Here is a 22,836-nt window from a genome sequence, read left to right as displayed (position 1 = left end):
CGAAGTAGGAGATGGAGGAATATCGAACATTAGAATTAGATGGAGGCAAATCAGAGGGATCAGCAGAGAGAAGGTCATTGATAAGATCAGCAGACACTGTCACGTCAGTTGGCTCAGTAGGAACATCAGAAGAAGAGACATGGGACCTACTCTGGGAGAAAGTAGTATGACCAATGGAACGAAAGGTCCGACGAGAGACCCCATCAGGAAACGAAGCCCCAAGTGATGTCACCAGATGTTGAATCAGACAAGCGTAGGAGAGGCCAATTCGATGATCGAAAATCCTAAAAGTACGCAGGATCTGGTGACAGATTAAAGTAGGCAGGTCAATGGAATCACCATGTAGAAGAACATAGACGAATTTCACCTTCTCCATAGGCAATGAAGAAGTATGAGAAACTGGCCACAGATTCGTACACACAATGTGCAATAAAATTTTTCGGTCAGTAAGAAGTGATCCTGTGCAAATTGCACGTGGACCACCTCCTAATGGACAGTTAAAAAGAGTCTATTTAATTGGGAAATTGGCCAGGATAAAATCGACAGAGGTACGAGAAAACTAGGTGAATGACACGAGGAATATGAATAGTGCTTGAGATGACGTAAGTGGTGATCTTAATCGTCTGACCCGAAAGGAAGATTCGGAAGGATGACCCGCTAACATCATGAATATTCGCATAGAACTCATAAACCAGGAGACTAGGCCGAGGGTTCAACCCAACCAATAAAGGTTCTCAACCCCGAGAAGTGATTATGGCTGCTAGGTCAGGTGGAAGATCAAATAGGGTAATCTCATGCTCAACTAGAATAGGACATAATGAGAACTAAGTCTCAGATAGGGTAACCTCACGCTCAACTAGAATATGACGTAACGAGAACTGAGTCCTAAAGACATCCTGAGCTGTAGAAGAAATAAACCTAGAGTAGCTATACGAAGTCGATCCACTAGTAAGCTGAGCAATAGAGGAGCCATCTGAGACACAGTGAAAACCAAGATGTCAAGTTTCGTAGGCCACCAAAAATTAAATATGCATGGATGCACAAGAATGTAGACTAAGCGATGCAAAACCAATGCAAAATAGTATAAGGCACGCAAATCGATACAACAAAATGCAAAAACACACAGAATGATGCAAAATAGTATAATGCATGCAGAACTATGCAAAAAATGTAGAGGCATGCAAAACGATGCAAAAAAGAGCAAAAGCACACAAAACGATGCAAAATAGTGTAATGTACGCAAAACTATGTAAAAGATGCATGGTGACATGAACGATGCAAGATGTGAAGACACGTTGACTCGGGTTCAGGCATCATGTCAATATGCAAGGGTCATTGTGTCAAAACGGAAGTGTCAAGGTGCCTAGACATAGGTTTGGTGACGGCATGACGTCAAGATCACATGGTCAACACACTGGAACAACACTAAAATGAGACTCAATCACCCAAACACGATAACAACATCATGCTCGAATTACGGGTGTAAGGATGGAGCAAACAGTGATGAACATCATGGATGAAGCAATTAGTCGAACACGTTGTATGCGTGTCAAGTGCATGACATACCAACAAACCAACCCGACCAAAACCACATCACACAAACCAATCCACAAATAATAATTCATCATATAAGTCTATCCCAAACTCCGTAAAGAATGTGAGAAAATCAAGTCACACCTAATGGCACAAACGAGAGAGATAACACATGAGTTAGAGATTCCAAATGATATGAATGTGTGAAATGGTGGATGCAAAAGTGGTAAAAGTGACAACCCAAGCTCCTAATTATGCAATGTAAATGAATGAATTCAACCAAAATAGAGTGAGAAGTTGAAAGTCCCAAATTTAACTCAAACCTAAGGTTTGCGAGATACTTACTGTAAATTAGTGAAATTGCTAGATGAAATGTTGTAAAATGTGGATAGTTGATTCACAATCGATCGATTTTACAAAAAAAGGCACGAGTTAAATGGTGGGTAAGAAAATGGATGAAATTTGAAAAAAAAAAGAGTGTTCACAACTTGTCGTGAGAATTTAAGAAGATGGAACATCGCTCGAGCGAAAACTGAGCGACAGAGGTTCTGTTATTGTTGCTCAGTGAGGGTTCAGCGACAATCGAGCGAAAAGGAAATAATAGAAATAGCACCCTTCTAGAAACGAAAGATTTTTAGCATCACTTTGACAGTTTTCAAATTTAGCACTATTTTTTTTAAATGGCACGTACTTCAACATATATGACCACTCAAAGATAGATTTGATCACAAATTTGACATGCTCAATGACTAGACACATTGCCTCATACAGAATCAAGTTCGGTTGAAGTAAAATGTATACGTAATTCATATGTGAAAAGTGTACAAGACTCAAAACTTTAAATTTGTGAGAACAGACGTGCTAAATCACTACTAAGAGAGGTTGCCCCCCAACTATGAAACTCAAATCCAGTGCCACTAGGACCTATAAATCAATGAATTTGTGGTGCATAAATATCACTCTCTCCCTTTTTTTTTTTGAAATCTTATGTACAAGCCCATCTCTATTAAGCTACTAAGAAGACCCTTGTAGCGAGTTTTGGGTTGGTGACTTCCAAACCTATTGGCCTTAGGGCACTAGCTTATGAAAAACTCCTCAGATTTAATTGCTCGAGTCAACTATGCTAGGAAGATGGGTAAAAGATAAACAATACTTTTTATCATTTTTCAGAAAGAACCACCAGAAATTGGGTCATCTAGTCAAAGATCAATTCACCCTCAAGGTCACCTCATCAGTAGATGAAAGTCATCCCAAGTCTCACACATATGGTTAAGACTCACTTATATGTCATAGTGTGTGTTGTGTAGATAAAATATGAAGAGACATATACCAAGTACTCCACACGGACTCAATTTAAGTGATGGGAAAATGAAGTTAATCATTTATTGAATGTATATCTGATCACAAGATGCAAGTTTAGGTAAAACACATAAGATGCTGAAGTGACAAAGTTTTTATTTGATATGACAACATTAAAAGTGCATGAGGATGGGGCAAATGCAACTCAAAATGAATACACAATAAAGTGAATGCAAACATAGAGAAATAAAACGTTATGTACATGGATATCCCTACAGAGGTGGTGTGGGAGATACACATATATCGACAACCTTTCTAAGTGACTCGAACCTTAGAGCATCTAAAGGTTTAGTGAATAGAGTGTTTGAGAGATACCAAATTGGACTCAACAAGTTCTCGAATGAAGTGATGATGAATGTCAATTTGTTTGGTCATAGAATGCTGAATAGGGTTTTTAAAGATGTTAATAGCGCTAGTGTTATCACATAACACAGTCATGGTACCCCAATTTATCCCATAATCACTCTGTATTTGCTTCATCCAAAGTAACTGAGTGCATCAGCTACCGACTGCAATGTATTCAGCCACGGTCGTGGACAAAGAGATTGAGTTTTGTTCCTTACACGTCCATGACACAAGAATAACACCAACATAGAAACAACCACCCGAAAGAACTATCATCGACATTTTCAGCCCAATTAGCATCTGAGTAGCCTACAAGATCAAGATTGGAATCTCTAGAATACAAGATTCCGTGATCCATAGTTCCATTTACATACCTAATAATATGCCTCACTGCACTCAAGTGGGATTCCTTAGGATCAGACTGAAATCTCGCACACACTTCAACACTGAATGCTATGTTATGTCTACTGGAAGTAAGAGAGAGTAAACTACATATCATACTCTTATACAGTGTCTGATCAACACTCTTACCTGTAGGATCATGACCTAACTTTACACTTGTGCTCATGGGTGTCCTTGTATGTTTTTTACTATCTAGCCCAAATCTCTTTCCAACGTCTTTTGTATACTTTGATTGAAAAATGAACAACTCATCATTTGTTTGCTTTACTTGAAGCCCAAGGAAGTAGCTCATCTCTCTAACCATGCTCATTTCAAATTCTTGTTTCATGCATTTAGCTAATTTAAGGGCAAGAGAGTCAATAGGAAAGCCAAAAATGATGTCATCAACATAGATCTGTGCTATAGTTATGTTTTTTTTCAATACGTCGAATGAATAAAATTTTGTCTACACCACCTCTTGAATATTCATGGTTAATGAGGTATGCAGTGAGTCTAGCATACCAAGCTCTAGGAGATTGTTTCAAACTACATAAGGTTTTATTCAATTTATAGACATAATGAGGAAACTTAGGGTCAGTGAACCCTTTGGGCTGCTCAACATACTCCTCTTCTTGAAGTATTCCATTCAAAAAGGCGCCCTTAATATTCATTTGATAAAGCTTTAATCCTAAGGTACAAGTAACAGCAAGGAGGATGCAAATGGACTCTAGATGTGTGATAGGGGCAAATGTCTCATCAAAGTCGACACCTTCAACCTAAGTATACCTTTGGGCAACGAACCTAGCTTGTTTCTGGTTATGGTACCTTGGTCATTGGTCTTATTCTTGAATATCTACTTAGTACATATAACATTACAATCAGCAGGCCTAGAAACTAAAACCCGTACATTGTTTCTAACGAATTGATTAAGCTCCTCATGCATAGCATTCACCCAACATTCATCTCTAAGGGTTTCATTTACCTTCTTAGGCTCAATTTGGTATACGTAGCTTGTGTATCTCAGGTTGTTCAAGACCCTCTTATGTAACCTCATTCCTTCATCTAGCTCCCCAATGATATGACCTTAATATGATTTGATTTAACCTTGAATGATGGGTCTCTAGGAGACTTAGATTTGTCACTGGTTGGTTGATTCTTACCTAGGGTGTCTATGTCTTTAGGAGAGCACGAAAATTTGGGAATTTAATGCTCTTTAGGTTCAGTAGTTGCTTCATAATCTTCATTTAGATTATCTAAACCTACTGAATCTTCCACACCCTCTCTCTCAGTGAAAGCATCATCAATCACAACATTTATGGACTCGATGACACTTGAGTACGCAAATTGTATACCCTATAGCTCTATTGTTTTTAGAATATCCAAGAAAAATCCCTTCACCACTATTGGAATCAAACTTGCCTAAATTTTCTCTATCCCACAGAATGGAGCACTTGCTGTCAAACACGCGAAAGTATTTGATAGTAGGCTTCTTACCCTTCCAAATCTCGTATGGAGTCTTATTGGTTTTTTTTCTGTGGTGTACTCTGTTTACTTTGTGGCAAGCAGTGTTAATGGTTTTACCCGAGAAATGCATTGCTAGGTCCTTGCCATGAAGTATGACCATAGCCATTTATTGAAGTACTCTATTTTTTTCTCTCAACTATCCCATTTTGTTGTGGAGTGATTGGTGAGAAGAACTCATGCTGAATCCCTCCTCCGAACAGAATTTTTTAAGGTTAGAGTTTTCAAACTCTTTTCCATGATCACTTCGAACTCTAGATATGGAAAGATTTTGTTTTGTCCTAAGCTTTTTACACAGGGATTTAACAAGATCAGATGCTTCAAAAAATTTTTTCCTTAATAGTTCGATCCAGGTATATCTAGAGAAGTCATCTACCACAACAAGAATATAGCGCTTACCTCTTATGCTCTCAATCCTAGATGGTCCCATTAAGTCCATATGGAGAAGCTCTAATGGTTTATTTGTCAGAATTTTAGAAGTTTACTTATATTTATCCTACGTTGTTTCCTTTGCTTATAGGGTTTACACACATCATTTTCATGTTGTTCAATTTTAGGTAAACCATCAACAATTTCATTTTTGGAAAATTTTGACAGACTTTTATAATTCACATGATCGAGTATTTGATGCTAAAGCTCAATAACATCAATTTTAATACTGCTGTTGTTCACGAAATATTTTCTTTCGATTTAAATTACCGCAAGTGTACGGTTCGTTAACAAGTAATAAAGTGGATTCAATGAGTCCGAGTATCGTCCCACAGAGATTGATTAGTTCAATTTTACTTATTCGACCTTAACCGAAACCAAATTACTCAAAATGAATGTGGACCTAATTAAAACTCTAAAATTGGAAAGAAAACCCTACTTATGCAGCTTTTATGATTGTAATGAAATTAATAAGCAAAACAATAATTTAAAACTCTAATATGAAATAAATTGTTGAGAACGCACGTTTGTTGTAATCAATAGAAATTAAACACACTAGGATCACGATTTCCCATGCAATTATCACTTTAAATTCTAGTTTCACAATATGACAACATAATTCAATTGTTGACGAATTAATGTTCCTAAGTCTATCCAATACTCTCTCTCGAGATGTATCAAACCTATTTCTACATACCACCGACCTATATTTCTATGACAAGTGCATATGCAAAAATGCATGTAGTTTTATGAACACTTAAAGATTCACGTAGGGCATAGCGGTATATTTCTATCCCCTATCGGACCCTACGATGATTTATATTATGTCGAATCTATTCCAATTCTCTCGAATGCAAGAATAAATCACCCAAACTCACACAATTACGGCCCCTTAATTGCGGAAACAATAAATGCATATAAATCATTCAAAACAAAAGAAATATGTTTTAATGTCAAATTGCAAAACTAGAAATATAAAACTCAAATCACATGGTACATCGATCTCCTAGCACATGAAAATCTAGCCTAACATAATTGGAAATAAAGAAAAACAACAATTAAAACCAAGGAAGAACATCACCCAATTGATTCTTGAAGTGAAATCTTGAATCTTGAAGTGGATTGCCTTGTTTTTGCCTTGTTCTTCCTCTCCAAATCCTCCAAAATTGTGTTTTTGTGCCTCCAATTACGTTCTTCCCTTCTTCTGGACGTTCTTTCGTATTTAAATTGCGTGGAAATTAGGTTACCAAAGGAGTTTCAATCGTATAAGGAAACTGCAAAACGGCCCCCAGATTATACCTATGCGACCGCATAGGCATAACCTATGCTGTCGCATAGAGTAAACAAAATTTGAGAAAAAGTTCTTGGGAGGATTCTATGCGAGCGCATAGAGTTTATACTATGTGACCGCATAGGCATACATTCTTTCCGCCAGACAGCTTTTAGTATTTTGGTCATAACTTTCTTGTCTAATCTTCAATTGAAGTGATTCAAAGTGCATTGAGAAGAAAACTCAAAGATATACATTTTTGATAGAAATAGATTTCCTCAAATTCTGATGTTTACTATGCTAAAAATAGATCTCAAGTAGATACTAAAAATCACGAGCATAGCTTTTTCGCCTGAAAGTTGATACTTGATAATACTTCGACCCTATTTCACCTCATGACTCCTTTCCTCATCCGATTGACTTCTAACACTCTTGAATCTTCATTCCATTTCCCGTCTCATCTATGAATTATTTGCAACTTGATCCCCGAACTTTCAGTTTAATTCATTTTAGTCCCTTTGCAGTTCCTTCTTCTTCCAATCATCTTGTATTGCTTTCGAGTTCATACTCAGCATATTTGCATTCCCGAGTTGTCTTTTAGTTCAACTTTCAAATATTTGTATCCTTAGTCCCTGAACTATCACTTTGTTCCATTTTAGTCCTTTTTCGGCTCTCTTCTCCTGAATTCCACTATTTTCATAGAAACACCTACATTGCATGAATTCAATGAGATTAAGTCACAATTCAATCATTTTGCTTGTATTTAAGTCATATTTGTAATCTAAATAAGTGTGCAAAAACAGACTTATCAACTGTACATATAGTTGAAGTTGGAAAGAACTCTTAACAGTTATCAAGTTCTAACTCCTTCGAGGATAACGCCACCCGATGGGCTATAAACAGTACACCTCTTTTGGACAAAGTTCATTTCATAATTATCATCACAGATTTGACATATGCTAAAATCTTTTTTGATATTAGACCTTCCACATAAAGTACATTAGATATAGTAGATATCCAGATATATTGACAGTACCTTTACCAAGGATAGGAGTCGTAGCGCCGTTTCCAAAGGTAACCATACTACCATTATAATCATCAAGGATAGAGAACAAAGCCTTATTTCCACACATGTGTCTTGAACAAACACTATCAAGATACCACATACATGTATTCTGAGCTTTAAAAGCAACAAGGGCTACAAAGCAGTTAAGATTCTCCGCATGCCTAGTCAAATTACTTTTCTCAACCCAAACCTTTTTCGAGTTCAAGGTAATCCTAGTCAATTTTGTCATCATCTCAGTTAAGTGACTAACTTGATTTGAAAGAAAGCTAACCTGACTAGGGATATCCTGACTTCTATTCCTATTCCTAAGCTTACGACATCTAGGTCTAGTGTGTCCTAAAACTCCACAATGATGGCAAGTAGGTATAAACCTTAGCTCAAAGGCACGTGATTGTTGATATTGATTTTTAGGTACAGGGATCTTGTGTGCTCTATCTATCTCTTGTTCTAGGATACTTTTGCCCTTGAGTTCAGGATTAATCATGTTACTAGATTTGTTAGAGGTAAGAACGAATGTGTTCTTGGATGAACTAGCCATATTATTATCACCCTTAATAAATCCTAGACCTTGCATATTCCCAGCTGGTTTGTTCATTCCTAATAGATCATCTAGTTTCTTAGTCCCACTCATGAACGGCTGGAGTTGAGTATTAGATTTCTTTAAGTCACTAGTCAATGTCTTAACCTTGTCTTCCAGCTTCTCATTGACACACCTCAGCTCACTAAGGCTTTTGGACGAGTCCTGAAGATCACCTGTTAGCCTCTCTTTCTCTCTCTCAAGTTCGTCCACTTTCTTAAACATAGTTTTATTTACCTTCTTTATTTTAAGACTCTCCTTAAACAAAAGTTGGTAAGCCTCATGAATATCGGTCTCATCCTCAACATCTTAATCTCACTGTGTACTTCACTCTCCTTATCTAACTTGCTCTTAACTGTAGACATGAAAGCTATATAGCTCCTTTCATCTTCACTGTTAGAGGATTCACTTTGATCCCTTGAGTTTGTTTCATCATCTATCAATGACACAGCTAATGCCTTACTCATTGCCTTTTTAAATTTTTTTTCTTAAATTTAGGGCATTCATTCCTATCTAATAGGTTGAGATTTCTTATTGGAGTTCCTGGAATTCGGTTTCTCACTCTTATCATCCTAGAACTTATTAGGACCTCCCTTCTTTCTTTCTTGTGGCCTTTTTTTGTTGTTTAGAGTTTTCTAGAATTCCTTCACAAAATAGGCTATCTCCTAATCCTTAAGAGACTTCATGTTAGAAGATTTATACTCCTCTTCGTTAACAGTGTTCAACGCTATGGACTTATTTTTCTTCGGCTGTGAAATAGTGAGCTCATAGGTTTGGAGGGATCCTATTAGTTCTTCTATCTTGACCGTGTCTAGGTCCTTGCTCTCTTCTATCGCTGTAACCTTGGGTCTAAATCTCTCGGGTAAAGATCTAAAGACCTTTCTAACAATTTTGGACTCGAAAATCCTCTCACCTAGGTTGAAACTAGAGTTCACAATGTCATTCAATTTAGCAGTAGAAATCATCAAATGATTCATCTTCATTTATCCTAATTTCTTCAAACCTAGGGGCTAACATTTGTAATTTAGAAATTTTCACGATTTTGGCTCCCTCGAGTGTACTCTCTAGATTGCCCCATACTTTTTTAACAGTTTCGTACATTGACACTCTCTTAAATTCTTCGGGGACTACACTTGACAGAGTAGTGGATGGGGCTTTTCCAACCATTTTGTACACTAACCCAAACACGTTCATCTAGGAACTTAAGAAATACATGCATCCTAACTTTCCAATCGACATAATTGCTTCCGTCAAAATACAAAGGTACAGACAGTGACTAACTCATCTAGACAACAATTTGGGTTAGGACTCGAGGTTTGTCTTTGAAACCACCTGAAATAACTAAGTTTGACCCAAATAATACCTAAAGGGGAGCGAATATGTGTTTATGCGAAATTTTAAACTATAAATTAATAAATACAACAAGTCCCAGTTATTAATTTAGTCTAGATTCATTTACATGAATTACTGCCCTATGTTGAACTACCGCAAAATAGTAAATTTTAGAAATTTAAAGTAGATGAGAATTTGATGACAAAGAAAACCCTTTGCGGGATTACAAATTAAGGGCCCAAGCTAGTATATATCCACTATAAATGAAAAATCAACTTACAGTCCGCTAGACTCACCAACTATAGTTTTTCCTGACCTCCTGACTCTAATTCCCTAAAGCCTTCCTAAAATGCGTTTGCACCAACTCCCATCTCTTAATTTTGTCTATCTCCTGAGGATTCTCGAGAATCCTCGTTCTCCAATGATCGGAACTTCGATCTCCTTTCCTGATCTTCAACTCTTGACAGATGCTCTGGAAATACATGTTTAGGTGTTGATAGATGTAGATTTGATATTCTTATATGAGTACACCAACAGGATAGTGGGATTGAATTAATGCTGTAAAGTGTAGGAAGTGTTCTCTTTCTTCAATCCTCTAAAAACGAAAGAATACGGTGCACTAGAATATATAGGACATGTTTTTGGTACTGTGGGCCGGGTCAAAATATCGAAAATCACAAAATAAGTTTCTCCAGATAGTACTATCGCTCCATTGAAAAGCTAGCGACGTTATTTCACTTGAACAATGTAGTGGCAATGAGCTGGCAATGAGGTCTCTATTTTTTTACGCTCGAGTAATCTCCTAGCGTGCACCTAGTGAAACTTCAATGACACTTCTTCCCTTTTGCCCAAACTCAAACCCTAACACAATTCTACAAAATTGCAACATAGTCCTTGACATTTAAACATGTACAAATTGATCCTTGAACTTTAAACACAAACAATTTGACCCTTTACAATTTGATCTTTTTGTTCACAGAATTGCCAATTCAAAACCTAACAAAAGGAAATATGATAAACCTTATTTATGTCAAGGTCTATCACAAAATGTTAAATAAAAACATGTGAGATCTTATAAATCTTGGTTCAGATGGTTGTTGAAGTCAGAAAATTTTGATTTGGTCACTATCCCTTTTTGTTAACAGGACAGTAGTCAGTTTGTCCATTAATAAAACTAACTGAAATAGGTATCAACATGGAAATAGCAAACTCGATTCAAACAAATATTAAAATTTAAATTTTAATAAATTTAGTACCAATATATTTAATCCGTAATATAATGAAAATTATAGATTTAATATCGACTAAGATAAACTTAATAATATTTCAACAAAAAATTCAACGCTTTTTTCTTCGGGAAATGCTCCACAACATATTTTTCTTTCTCAATTAGGTTACCCAAATTTCCTGGAAGTTAACTGCCACATTAGTATCCAAAATAGAGACTGACTTTTCCGTTAGTTTTACTAACAATGAAAAAAATGTTGAAAAAACTAAGAACTTTGAGACAGAAAGAAAAGTATAATAATTTAATTTGATTAGATTTCGCCATAAATTTATGACCATTGAACTCTAATAAATTTTATCCTTGTCCAGCGAAAAGATCTTCTAAAAATTTCGGTTGACTTTTATATTTTAGAGATTTCCCTATTCAGTTATTCATACTTTTTACTCATGCATCAACAAATTTTACTATTTTATTGGTTGTTCATGGAAATAGACGCATCAACCTAATCACGTGAAGTTTAATTTTTTTTAACATGTTTATTATGGTCATGCTGCTTGACTGTTTATAATTTTCTTTTTATCTTATCATCCTACTTCAATTCGACATTTTTATTTTCTTCTGAGATCTCCAATGATTTTTCATAGGAATTAGTTTCAAACAATGTTTACCAAACCAAATTTTATATTCTTGTACAAATTAATGATAAATTGAATTGTTTTCCACATTTTTTCATTGATCATTGAATAAGTACTTACACAACAATTTCATGACAAATTTTTCTAAAAACTAGTATTTGTGATAACTCTAAACTATACAAATGAGATAATATATATATCTTGGAATCAATCTAAAGCAACAACAACAATGAATTCAGATATACAAACTCCAATTAAGCAATCTCCAAAAATGATGCTAAGAACCAATGAGGATAAAATCCATTGGTATGCCCTCTCAATACTAAGTCGGGGAGTGGAGTCCAATCTTGAATTTGAGCTCAAGAATGCATGTAAAGGAAGTGGCTTTGTGAGATTATCAGCTAATTGATGGACTCACAACAGACGAGCAACACGTAGAGTATCACTTTGAATTTGATCCTGAATGGAATGAAAATCAATTGTAACATGCCTCATTCTTGAACGGAACGTCGAGTTGAAACATAGTTGATTGATGCTAATTATCACAATAAATCATGGGGCATAAGGATACCTTAACGCTAAGGTCCAATAAGAGATATGAACCCAATTGCGTTTAGCAGTGGTATTGGCAACAGAATGATATTCAACCTCAATTGAGGATCAATGACATTTCTTTACTTTCTAAAACCCGACAATACTGGATCTCGACCAAGATAAACAACATAGGTATATATAGAGGAAAAATCATCTTTATCGCCAGCATAAATGGATCATAGCCTCAAACTATCATGAAGAGTGTCACATAAGTATAGTAAGACCCGTTTAACACGTCTAATGGTCTGTAGTTAGGTGATGCATGTACTATGAGAAATCAAAAGCAATGTCTGGTCATGTGATTAAGAGATATTGAAGACTGCCAATTATAGTATGATAACCATTAGGATCTGACAAGGAAGAACTTGAGGTCAGTGTAAGTGGTGGACTAGTTGGCAAATGAGTAAAAATTGGCTTCTAGTCTTATATGTTGGTTTGGGCAAGAATGTCACATATGTTGTATCGTTGAGAGAGCAGCAAGACATTTTTATTAGGAACAACTTTGACACCTAAAAAGTAATTTAGTAAGCTCAGATCTTTAAGAAAGGACAACCACAAATTTATTAACCATGGATATACTATTGTCTGCAGTGATCAAATCATCAACATAGATGAAGAGATACATAATGTGATCAAAATTAGTAAGTAAAGAGAAAAGAATCAACATTTAAATTCTTAAAGCTAGAATGAAGTAGAAAGGTACGAAGTCATATACCATCCTCGAAGGGCTTGTTTAACGTCATAAATGGGATGCAAAGTTTGTACACATAAGATGGATTTTTTGAATCAATAAAACCTTGCGAATGAGCTATGTAGAGATGTTCAAAGAATTGAACTTGTATGAATACATTGTTCACATCAAGTGGCATAATGACTAATTATGACTTACTGCTATACTAAGAACAATATGGACGACAGTCAACTTAACAACATGGTTGAATATGTGTCACGGTAATCAATGCCAGGATGTTGATAAAAACCCTTAGCTACCAAGCTTTAAACTTATTAATAAAGACATCAAATTTACATTTAGTTAAAAAAATCCACTTATAACCAACACCATATACAACCAATATATATATATATATATATATATATATTTTTTTTTTAATTCGAGTTAGTGGAACTAACGCCTATATTCCATTTATGTCGATGTCATTTGGCATCTTCTAGAGCTTGAGTCACAATGGTGGGTTCAAGATCACAAATTTGGGTTAATTGGACATGGAGATTCATTTTTGTCGGGGCTAGTACACGTTGTTTTTGGCCCTAGTGGTCATATTGTGAATAGGCAGTGAAGGTTCAAATGGTGGAGGTGGCAACATGGAGTTTTTGGGAGATGAGTGCATGAACGGTAAAGGTGAAGGTGAAGGTAAAGGTAAAGCTATGGGGGAGAAGATGGTATGGGGAGAATGCTGGCAGGTTCTAACTTTAGATAGTGCATGGAGTGGTGGTATCATATACGGTAAGGTGACTCGAGTGGTCAAGGAAATCAAGTGATGATGGTTTGCGATGGAGGATAAGGGGCTTGATGAGATAGATGATTGAAAGAGAACGCAGACTCGACAAATTTTACACGACGAGAGACAGATTTTAGAAGTTGAAGGATCTAAATATTAGTATACACTTTGAGTTAGAGTAACCAAGGAAGACATAAGGTTTAAAGTGAGAGTCAAGCTTGTGAATTTATATGGTTGTAGCCAGAGATAACAAAGACAACAAAAAATTTGTGGTTTCGCGTAATTAGGAGCAATTTTAAATGTTCTTTCATATGATGAGGAGTAGTGTAATATTGATGTTGGCATACAATTGACTAAGTAAATAGTAGTAGCAAAAGCAAGAGATCAACAAGCTAGAGGGGATGACATAAGATAATACTGCTACAATTTCAACATGTAAAGGTGTTATCTTTCAGGGAGAACATCATGTTTGGGGTTAGGGAGATATCTGGTTAGATAAATGATTCTTATGAGTGATGGTGGATCGATAGTGGGTAAGGGATAGTAGTTGTCGTTTTATTAGGTGAAGAACACTAACAAATGTTATTGTGGCTAGAGAGAGATGATTGGAGCCAATGTTGTGTGGTTGGACTTGTACAATTACGAGTGGCTCAAAAGTAAATATGGTTAGATTGGATTGGTAGCATTGAGGATTCAAAGTTAAGTAATATTTCGTGAATTTCTTTGAAGGTGATGAGGAATATCTCTAGCTTAGATTGTACGAGCTAGTTCCTTGTAGTCATTACCGAGGCCAACTATCTATGAGGTACTCGATGACAATTGGCTCTCGAAGAAGAGCAAACTCATCAACCAGTGCTTTAACGTTTTGTAGGAACTTAGTCACACTTTTTGAACCTTTGGTGATTTGTTTAAGTTGGCTTTTAACTTTCTTGACATGGACTCGAGAGGGTATGGCATATATAGTGTATAAAGTGGTCCAAGCTCGACTAAATGTTTTGTCTTTAGCAATGAAAGGTATCATGGTGGGTGAGATCAAGCTGATGATGACATTGAGGATTAGCTAATCCTGACAAGTCCATATAATGTGGGCAAGATTAGGGATTGTGATCCCATTTTGAGTAAGCATGGGTAGTGGTGATGCTTTCGATCCATCAACACCAAATATATAATAGCTAATAAATAGAGTCTAAAATTGAAAATTCCAAGAGATGTAGTTTTTGGATGTATTTAAGAGGAGTTTGTGCTGCCATGTTGATGCTGGGGTTAAGAGGATCGACTATCATTTTGGATATAGCTATCATATCATAACAAATGATAAACTAAATTATATTTTATACTTTTTCATTGATAATTGACTGAGTATTTATACAATATTTCGATAATTTTTTTTTCCTAAAAACTAGTATTTATGATTACTTCAAACCATACGTTATAGATCTTGAAATTCAATCTATAGCAAAAACAATAAAAAAAACTTAGATAATATCTAGAAATTCAAAATATAAACTCAGTTAAACAATCTTTAAAGATGAGGTCAAAATGTAGAAACCCTAAAAGATTGTAATTTATTTATTCCTATAATATATTTGGACATTATCATAGTTAGTAGTCTGTAATTAGGTGAATTGCTCTCTCCTAATTTAAGAGATTTCTTTCCTTCCTTGCTCACCCGATTGTATTATAAATTGGGATGTATAGTTATTTTTGAAGTGTAGAAATACAAAAAATTATTTCTGTTCTCATGGTATCAGAGCAAGGTAGAAATCAATAACGGAAGTCTCCATCAATAGGTAGGATCCATGACTTCCGAATCCTTACATAGCTAGGCAAAAATCAATTCCATGATGGCCTCGACTGGAGTAGATAATGGTTCCTTCCAACTCACAGTGGAAAAATTGAACGGAAGAAACTTCAGGGAATGGGCTCTATAAATAAAATTGTTAATCAATGGCAAAAGAAAGCTAGGTTACATGACCAAAGAAATGTTACTAATTATTACTTAGAGACGACCTCTATCTGGCAAGAACTGGACCTCAGTAGTGAAGAAGACTGGGAATACCCTGGAGATAGTGTTAAGTACAAAAAAGCTTTGAAAACGAGCGAGTGTATGAGTTCCTTGATGGCCTCAATTGCAACCTTGACAATGTTAGAGGCCGAGTCCTAGGTTACCCACTTCCCACAACACGAGAGATATTCACAGAGGTGAGAAGGGAGGAGAACCATCGGAATGTATCAATGAAAATGGAGATGATTGGCCCAATCGACAATGTGGAGATGTCAACTCTTCTATCTTCAAGCTTTGGGTCACCTGGAAATGAATTCGGGCCACCACAATTTAGGCCAAATTCATCTTTTATGGCCAGAATTGGGTTACGCAAATTGGGCCTCATATTTCTAATTTTGGGCCTACTGTTGGACTTACTAATTTTGGAAATAATGAGCTTTCAAAATTCGGGTCTACTGGAATTGGGCTTGGAATGACAGCTTTACCAAAAGAAGCTACAAATGGGTCAGGCCAAAAGCAAAAGGGGTGACCATGGTGCGACCACTGTTGAAAACTTGGATATAAAGAAGATACTTGTTGGGATATACATGGGAAGTCCAAAGATTGGAATTCGAAACAAAATATTAAAAATCATGCTTGTCAAGTCTCGATTGATCAAACGAAAACCTCCAAACACACAAAAGGTGGAGCATTCAATAGTGAACAATTGGAATAAGTCTATGAGATATTTTCCAACCTTCAAACATCAAGTCGATCTTTCCCACACAATCCTTCGAGTTCCTTAGCCCATAAAGGTAGCTTTCTAAAAGCCTTAATTATCTCTTCAAAATATAAAACTCCTTGGATCATTGACTCTGGTGCTTTCTATCACATGACGGATTCTTACCATCTGTTCTCTTCATACTCACCATGTACTAGCAATATCAAAGTTTAGATTGTAGATGGATCACTCTCATCTATTGCGGGAAAAATGAGTGATTGTATCTCTGATTTCATAACCCTAAAATTTGTTTGTCCTAAATTTGTCATGTAATCTATAATTTGTTAGTCAATTAACTAAATACTTCAATTGCTCTACTAAAATTTCTCAATCTCATTGTGTCTTTCAAGGCCTATTCTCGGGGAAGATGAATGGCAGTGCTAAAGAATGTGAGGGACTTTATTTCTTTAAAGAGGCTGATGTGTGTAAATAATGTCAAACTACAATTCATGATTCTATGTTTGTCTCTTGAGATTGTGATATTCTATTATGACATTATAGAATGAGTCACCCTAACAATTAGATATTTAAGACATGTATTTCCTTCCATTTTTCGAATAAAACATCAGTTGATTTTCAATGTGACATATGTGAACTTGCTAAACACCAAAGCACTACTTTTCCAAAATCCATATACAAACCATCAAAACCGTTTACTATGTTTCACAGCAATCTATGGGGCCCTTCATGAATTCCTAAAAGAACATACACTAATTAGTTTGCCACATTTATAGATGATCATACTAGGGTTTATTGTGTTTCTCCACCAAAAGAAAAAATTGATGATCGTTTGGTATTTATTAACTTTCATCAAATGATTCAAACACAATTTCAAACTAAAATTCAAATCTTACACACTGATAATGGTAATGAATATTTCAATACCACTCTACAAGATTATCTACAAACACATGGGATAATCCATCAAAGTTCATGCATTAACACCCCTCAATAGAATGGGGTTGCTGAACGTAAAAATCGACACCTTCTTGAGGTTGCTTGTACCTTAATGTTTACCATAAATATGCCAAAATTATTTTGGGGAGATGCCATCTTAACGTCAACATATCTTATCAATCGAATGTAGAGTCATACTCTTTCCTTTGCATCACCTATCCAAAAACTTCAACAATTGTCCTACTTATCGCTTGAACTCCAACATACCCCTCTAAGTATTTGGATGTATTGCCTATGTTCTCGTTCATTCCAATCTTCGAAGCAAACTTGTTCCTCGTGCAATTGAGTGCATTCTTATTGTATACGCACTCACTCAAAAAGGCTATAAATGCTATGACCCTTTAACAAAGAAAACATTTGTTAGCCTTGGCGTTACATTATTTGAGAAAACACCTTACTTTTAAAAACCCTCTCTTTAGGGGGAGAATTTGAGTGAAGATCGATTCTTACAATTCTTAGACTTTGATATTCCTTTTCGGACCCATGTAAAACACTGAACCCACTGTCATAACATCCTGTTCTAATATGCCATGTATATAAGGAAAATTGAACTCAGTAGGAAACATAGAAGAACAAAATGATGAGGAGATGTTAATTTACTCAAGAAGGCTAAAATCAAAGGAAAATCTCACATCCGAAGCACGAAGAGAATTGAAATCGATGATAGCTCCAGACCTTCGTCCAGATATAGATCTACCTATTGCACTCAGAAAATAAACTCGATCATGTACTCTCTACGCTATTTCAAAATTCATATCTTATAATACTCTATCTATAGAATCTCATACTTTTACATCTACTATTGACAGCACAAAAATTCCAAGGAATATTCAAGAAATGCATGCCTTAGAAAAAAATGATACATGAGAAGTAATGGATTCACTAAGAGGAAAGAAACTAATAAGTTGCAAATGAGTCTTTATTGTGAAATATAAAGCTGATGGAACAATAGAACGATATAAAACTCGTTTTGTTGCGAAAAGCTATACACAAACATATGGCATTGACTTCACAGAAACGTTTGCGCTAGTGGCAAAGTTAAACATAATTCGGGTCCTATTATCTGTGGCAGCTTATTTGGATTGGCCTCTTTATCAAATGGACATTAATATGCATTTCTTAATGGAAACTAGAAGAGGAGGTCTTCATGACTTTACCACCAGGATTTTGTAAAATGAATGAGGGAAATCGGGTCTATAAACTCAAGAAGTCATTGCATGGTCTCAAACATTCACTAAGAGCATAGTTCGATAGATTTGTAAAGGTGCTAAAAGGCCAAGGTTATCGGCAAGGACAATCAGATCAATGTTCTCCAAACAATCAAAAAATGGAAAGAAAATCATTTTAATTGTATATGTGGATGATATAGTTTTAATGGGAGACGATACAATTGAGATGGAAAGACTCAAGAAAAGTCTAGCAACTAAATTTGAAGTGAAAAACCTAGGACAAATGGAAGTGGTCATGGTCTCTTGATTGAAACAGGCATGCTTGGATACAAACCGTGCAACACACCTATTGATATAGGAAGAAAAACAAAAGACAATGGATACCTAGTTGAGAAGGATAGATATCAATGACTAGTCGAAAAGTTGAACTACCTATTTCATGTTAGACCTAACAATGCATTTGCAATAAGCGTAGCAAGTCAACATATGCATTCACCAAAGGAAACTTCTATGGAAGCATTTTATAGAATTCTTAGATATTTCAAAAGCTCATTAGGAAAATGATTATTCTTCAAGAAGAATGAGAGCAAGAAGGTGGAAGTATTCACAAATGTAGACACGGCCGGCTCAACAGACAATAAAAGATCAACTTTAGGTTACTGTACCTTTGTATGGAGAAACTTGATAGCTTTGAAAAGTTAAAAACAGAATGTAGTGACAAGAAGCAGCGCTGAAGCAAAGTTTAGAGCAATTGCCCGAGGAATATGTAAAAAACTATGGCTAAAGAAACTCTTGGAAGAATTACAATTCACAGTAAACCATCCAATCAAACTCTATTTTGATACAAGACAGCTACCAACATTTCTCTCAACTTAATTCAACATGATCGAACCAAATAGTTTGAAGTAAACATACTTCATCAAAGAAAGGTTGAAGATGGGGTTATTTGCATGACCTATGTGTTCCTACAAAAGAACAAATTGTAGATATATTTACCAAAGGACTACTTCAAAAAAGTTTCAATGATTTTATTTGCAAGTTGGACATGGTCAACATTTACCGTCCAACTTGAGGAGAGTGTAGAAATCCTAAAAGATTGTAATTTATTTATTTCTGTACCATATTTGGACATTACCACAGTTAGAAGACCGTAATTAGGTAATTTGCTTTCTCTCCTAATTTAGGAGACTTTTTTCCTTTCTCCATCACTTGATTGCATTATAAATTGGAATGTATAGTTATTTTTGAAGAGTAGAAATACAGAAAATTATTTCTGTTTTCACAAAATCTGATAAGGATTAGTTTTTTTATAAACAAAATATACATAATAGTTAAAACGATCAATTAGACAATATATCATCACTATTTGAGAGCACAATGGATTTTTCCCCTTGAAAAATGAAGAAAACAATATCCAGTACACCCACTCAGCTAGATCCCCCAGTTATTTTTTTATCATTAGAATGACTTCAAATAATTGTTCACAATATGAAATTGGGGGTATCATAATTTGCACTACAATGGAAATTTTGAATTTTCTTCTAATTATTCAATTATTTTAGGTGATCAACAAATAGTATATCATTGTTTAAGGCAAACAGTTCAAGAAAGTTTATCAGAAACCTTTCATGGTAAACTTTTTTCTGGAGTTCGACTTTTTATTTACTGTATTTGGAATTTCTTCGACATCGTTGTATGCGTTTACAGCATGCTAGCACTATCACTAACTATAATAAACTAGAAAAAAGTTAAGATGTTATTGTATTGTCATCATCAAGGTATATATTAAGGCATGTATGTAATGGAATGAACAGAACCAGATTGTTTTAAGAAAATGATAAAAATTGAGTTCAATTACGGTCATGGAGAATTACATAGATTATTGAACTCTCAACATCATATAAGATTACCAATACTCTTTTTTATTTGCATGAATAAACAAAAGTACTAAATCTCGATTGAAGAAATACTGAAGTCTGTGCCAAAAACTGGGAAAATTCAGTCAGCTTAATATGTTCGGAAATGGATCATCGATCAAGAAAAACCGAAATAAAAATGAATATAAAGATCAGCATTTGGGAAGATCTTCTGGGGGAGGAAGGAGCTTTTGATTAGGAAGTTTTCCATCCAAGACAAGCCATGCCATTTTCAGCCCCCAGCTTGTATGCACTTCCAGATGACAATGCATGAACCATACGCCTATTAATGCACAATTTTTGCAGTTTTTGTTATTGATTAAATCGAAACAAATCAAGTAAAAACTTCTCCCAAGAGGAAATAGTGATTATACATCACATTTTACCTACCAGGATTATCAGCCAAAAACCGAATGGCAACCCATCCACCGGAGGGAACGCCAACTGTGTTCCTCTCAATGGGATCGACGAGGTTGAAATTTTTAGGGTCTTTTTGAGGATCATAATTCCCGAATCCTTGGCCAACAACGAAGAAATTGTATCCATGGAGATGGAGAGGATGGCTTTCAGCACCAAGAATGCTAGTATCCTGCAAAATAAGCTCCACACTAGTATTGAAAGGCAATACCAAAAGTTTCGTCCCATTGCTCACCATGGTATTGTTTGGAGGGTTTCCGGTGTAGTTAAACCAATGAAATGGATTGATAGGAAAATCGGGCTTATAAATACCGTTTGATTGGCCAAAGAAATGAGCCTGTAGAAGGGCTGTTGTTGGTAGTGTGAAAGAAATATTATTAACAGATGCCGAAAATTTTGTCCCATTTGGTCCTTGACAGGTCTGGTTTTTATGGTCACATGGATTTGTTCCTAGGCTTACTGTGAAAAAGAGTTGTTTATCAACTTTCTTTGGAACATTAGCAGGGAACTGGGGACTAGCTAAACTGCGTAGTTTCTTGGTAAAATTGGTGGCAAATGAAGTGTCGTTGAGAGGCGGTAAAGTTGGCTTGAAGAGAGGAAGCTTTTTCAAATGAAACGATGGAAATTTATATTCTAGAATACCGGCAACAGAAGAGTTGTCAAAAGTGCCTTGTCCTGTAAAATATGGTCTAGCAGTCATTAAAAACGCTGCGCCTGGAAAATATGGCTTGGTTTTGAGAAGAACGTTTGTAGTTTGTCCTGGGGTAATAAGAATTATGTTGCTTTCAAAAGGTTTAACATAAATTGCGTCAACAGCAACAACTGTGAGAGTATGGTTAGGAATACTAAAGAAAAGTTCATCATTTAGTGCAGCGTTGATTATTTGAAGGAGATAAGTCTTTCCTGGTTTAACCTTCAACTTGAATGTATCTGTCACGAACCAATCATAACATATGAAGTAATTATTTAACAATAAAGAATAAAAAGAAATTAGTTTCTTTGAAAAAAAGGTCTGATTTTATACCTCTGGCCGAGCAATTATACGAAGGTCCTGGAAGCCCATTGATGGTATAGGCATCAGATACATTTGGACCACCTCCTGTCTGTAAAGCTTGCTTAATGATGGCCTCAGGATCAGCACTGAACCATTCTCCTGAGCAACGAAGCGTACAATTTGTTATTCATGAACTTGATTACTTAATGGTGACATATTTAATATGCAATACTGGATTCAATGGTAAAATTTCTACTTTTCCGGCATTACCATTCAGCGAAAATTACATACCAAATATAACAGGGACTTCAATGTAGGGTTTCTCAAATGGATAAGGCACATTACGCTTGGGAAGAATTATTAGTGGACCATAAACTGTTGATCTTAACCATGAGATATGTCCATGCCACCAGAAAGTTCCCCTTTGGCCTATAACAGTGAAGTTATACACATAGCTTTGTCCAGTTTGTATGGGACATTGTGTAATATATGCAGGTCCATCGGCCCATCCACTACGAAGCTGACGAATGCCATGCCTGCAATATAGCGTGCCGCATCAAAGTCCATGAAAAATCGCAGAACCTAATTTGTCAAGGGATAAATTAGATGAAATTTATACCAATGGATGGAGATGTTGCTGGCAACGTGGTTCATGACTTTTATAACTAGACGGTCCCCCTCCCTTGCCACGACTCGAGGTCCAGGAAATTTTCCATTTACAGTCACCATGCTCTTTGTGTGGCACAAACGCGTTACATTTTGCATCTTGATCTACAAAAGATTTAAGAAACATGAAATAAATTGAAAACATAAAATCTACGGGTAAACATATATTATTACTATTGCATACATTGAACTCATAATGCCTCGTTTTGCCTTCTGAATACT

The 22,836-nt window shown here is 35.7% G+C and overlaps 1 protein-coding gene across 1 annotated transcript; it reads right to left on the bottom strand.

The window, feature by feature from the left end:
- Positions 1-20,450: 20,450 nt before the first annotated feature.
- LOC111374465 (laccase-17-like) lies at positions 20,451-22,830 on the bottom strand. Its single transcript, XM_022997133.1, has 6 exons — positions 22,799-22,830; positions 22,568-22,719; positions 22,240-22,484; positions 21,979-22,107; positions 20,928-21,884; positions 20,451-20,820 (listed from the first exon to the last, which is right to left on the bottom strand). Exons 2-6 carry the CDS (start codon positions 22,711-22,713, stop codon positions 20,690-20,692), a joined length of 1,608 nt encoding a protein of 535 aa, XP_022852901.1. The 5' UTR covers positions 22,714-22,719; positions 22,799-22,830; the 3' UTR covers positions 20,451-20,689.
- Positions 22,831-22,836: the final 6 nt, after the last annotated feature.

Source organism: Olea europaea, unplaced genomic scaffold, assembly GCF_002742605.1.
Source record: "Olea europaea var. sylvestris unplaced genomic scaffold, O_europaea_v1 scaffold1252, whole genome shotgun sequence".
NCBI lineage: Eukaryota > Viridiplantae > Streptophyta > Magnoliopsida > Lamiales > Oleaceae > Olea > Olea europaea.
Note: the sequence above shows the minus strand (reverse complement) of the source record. Positions and strands in the feature narration are given on the sequence as shown.